This window comes from Labrus mixtus, unplaced genomic scaffold (assembly GCF_963584025.1).
Source record: "Labrus mixtus unplaced genomic scaffold, fLabMix1.1 SCAFFOLD_146, whole genome shotgun sequence".
NCBI classification, from domain to species: domain Eukaryota; kingdom Metazoa; phylum Chordata; class Actinopteri; order Labriformes; family Labridae; genus Labrus; species Labrus mixtus.
The window spans coordinates 52,501-55,000 of NW_026870276.1; the positions used below are offsets into that span (position 1 = coordinate 52,501).

The 2,500-nt window shown below is 49.7% G+C and overlaps 1 protein-coding gene across 1 annotated transcript in view; it reads right to left on the reverse strand.

The window, feature by feature from the left end:
* Positions 1 to 1,669, reverse strand: part of npy8ar (neuropeptide Y receptor Y8a) — an 8,669-nt gene extending 7,000 nt beyond the window's left edge. Inside the window, exon 1 of the mRNA XM_061034069.1 lies at positions 1,098 to 1,669. Within this exon, the coding sequence (XP_060890052.1) occupies positions 1,098 to 1,406 (309 nt within the window). The 5' untranslated portion in view covers positions 1,407 to 1,669. The remainder of the gene's footprint in view (positions 1 to 1,097) is intronic.
* Positions 1,670 to 2,500: the final 831 nt, after the last annotated feature.

A 2,500-nucleotide genomic window follows, 5' to 3' on the forward strand; every position in this document is an offset into this window, starting at 1 on the left:
GCCTCTCGCTGAGGAAGTCCAGCAGCCAGTTGCACAGGGAAGTGCTGAGCCCCAGCTGGTCCAGTTTGCCGATCAGCTGCTGAGGGATGATGGTGTTGAATGCTGAACTGAAGTCTATGAACAGCATTCTGACGTATGAGTTTTTGGTGTCCAGGTGGGTGAGGGCTGGATGAAGAGCAGAACAGATAGCATCCTCGGTGGATCTGTTACCTCGGTATGCAAACTGGTAGGGGTCCAGGGTGGCGGGGAGGGTGGATTTGATGTGGGCCATGACTAACCTTTCAAAGCACTTCATGGCGATGGGGGTCAGTGCAACGGGTCGATAGTCATTGAAAGTGGATGGTGAGGGCTTCTTTGGAACGGGTATGATGGTGGTGGCTTTGAAGCACGACGGAACAACAGCCTGACTCAGAGAAGCGTTGAAAATGTCCGTGAAGACATCTTTGAGCTCCTCTGCACAGTCCTTCAGCACATGGCCAGGAATGTTGTCTGGACCTGCAGCCTTGCGGGTGTTGATCTTGGAGAAGGTTCTCTTCAATCTCCAAAAGGCTCCAACAGCACAGACAAACTGTTTTTGTACCAGGCTGTAAACATGTTTATTTTAACATGGAGCTCTATGGGGACTGACTCACTGCAGGAGACAGACTCTAGTGGACACTGGAGGAACTGCAGCTGTAAAGTTAGACATTTTAACATGGGGCTCTATGAGGACTGACTCACTGCAGGAGACAGACTCTAGTGGACACTGGAGGAACTGCAGCTGTAAAGTTAGACATTTTAACATGGGGCTCTATGGGGACTGACTCACTGCAGGAGACAGACTCTAGTGGACACTGGAGGAACTGCAGCTGTAAAGTTGGACATTTTAACATGGAGCTCTATGAGGACTGACTCACTGAAGGAGACAGACTCTAGTGGACACTGGAGGAACTGCAGTTAATGGCTCTTCTGGTTGGCTTTGTTTTCCGTCCTTTTGGTTGCTCCTTGGATCTGATACGAATATTTATGTGTTTGTGTTTGGAGTGTGTGTTTTTCAGTGTGTGTGTGTGTATGTGTGTGTGTGTGTGTGTGTGTGTGTGTGTGTGTGTTCCTCTTACCTTGCACAGGGCCTCTCCCAGCACCCAGCGGTCCATCAACGTGTAGATGACGGTCACCGGCAGACAGACCACACACATCAGGATGTCGGAGCATGACAGGTTGGCGATCAGGATGTTGGTGACATTGCGCAACTCCTGTTGCCTGGCAATGATGAACACCAGGCCTGCATTGCCCAGCAACCCGATGGCAATGACGGCGCTGTATGCTACAATCAGGAAGGTCGCCCCGCCTACAGAGGGAGGGCACTGGGAGGTGTCTACCCAATCAGACGCCTCCCACACACTGAGGAGGCTGCTGTCGTTGGACATGGCAGGGGGGGGGGGGGGGGGGGGGGGGAGGAGAGGGAGGGAGGGAGGTCAGGGGTCAAAGCCCTGAGGCTGGTAGTGAACTTCTGTTTCTCCAAAATAAAAGTATAAATCCAGACGTGAGCAGAGAGGACGGGGTGAGGCAGCTGCTGCTCAGAGCTGTGAGGAGTGTTATATAAAGACACAGATGATTGTTTTAAATTTAGACGTCGTCCTCTTTTTCCCTCACAGCCGACAACAAGGAGGATCAGAGCGGCGTCAGTGTTTCCCTGCGAGGGACAGAAGAGAACAACATGAAACACAGACGCTTAGAGGCGAAGGAGTGAACAAGAACAAAGTGAAGGGAAATTGAGACCAGCTCCCCCCCCCATCCTCTGCTGTGGAAGCCGCTCATTAACCTTCATTAACATTAACTATTATTGTGTTAATGACTCGGCCAGTGGCTCAGGCAGACACACTGTGTGTTTACTTCATCAACAGTAATTCTCTTTTTCTTTCCTCTTTACCGTTCCTATGCTCAGCCCTCTTCAGAGCACTGTTTCAAGCCGGGATATTTACGCCCCTGTATTGTTTCTCCTTCAATCTTCAATCCCCTGTCCCTACATCAGAGGCGTTACAGAGGAGAGAGGGGATCAGCTGAGCCAGCGGGGGAGAACAGCACTGTGTGTGTGTGTGCATATCTGATTGTGTGTGTATGTGAAGCTCCCGCTGCAGCGTGCTTCCTCAACGCCAAAACATGATGTGAATTCACAGACCGGGACGCCGATATTACAGCGTCATGGAATAAAAATAAGACGTGACGATGAGCTTCACGGAGAAAAAAAAAAGAATATTTGCTTTTGACTCGACTGATCATGTTGTGACGCAAATCTCTGAGATCTGTTCATGGGGCCCAGATAAATCCTGGAAACGGTCCTGAATATGAATAAAAGTAAACACGCATTCAGTCAGGTAAACACACAAAAGGTCACACACCTGTGAAACACACATTAACAAAAACATTCATGATCATAAAGAAGCACGCAGTGAGTCCTCGGCCTCCCTCAGGCTGATTAAGATACAGCTTATTAACAACCATCATCTCCTGCTCTTACAAA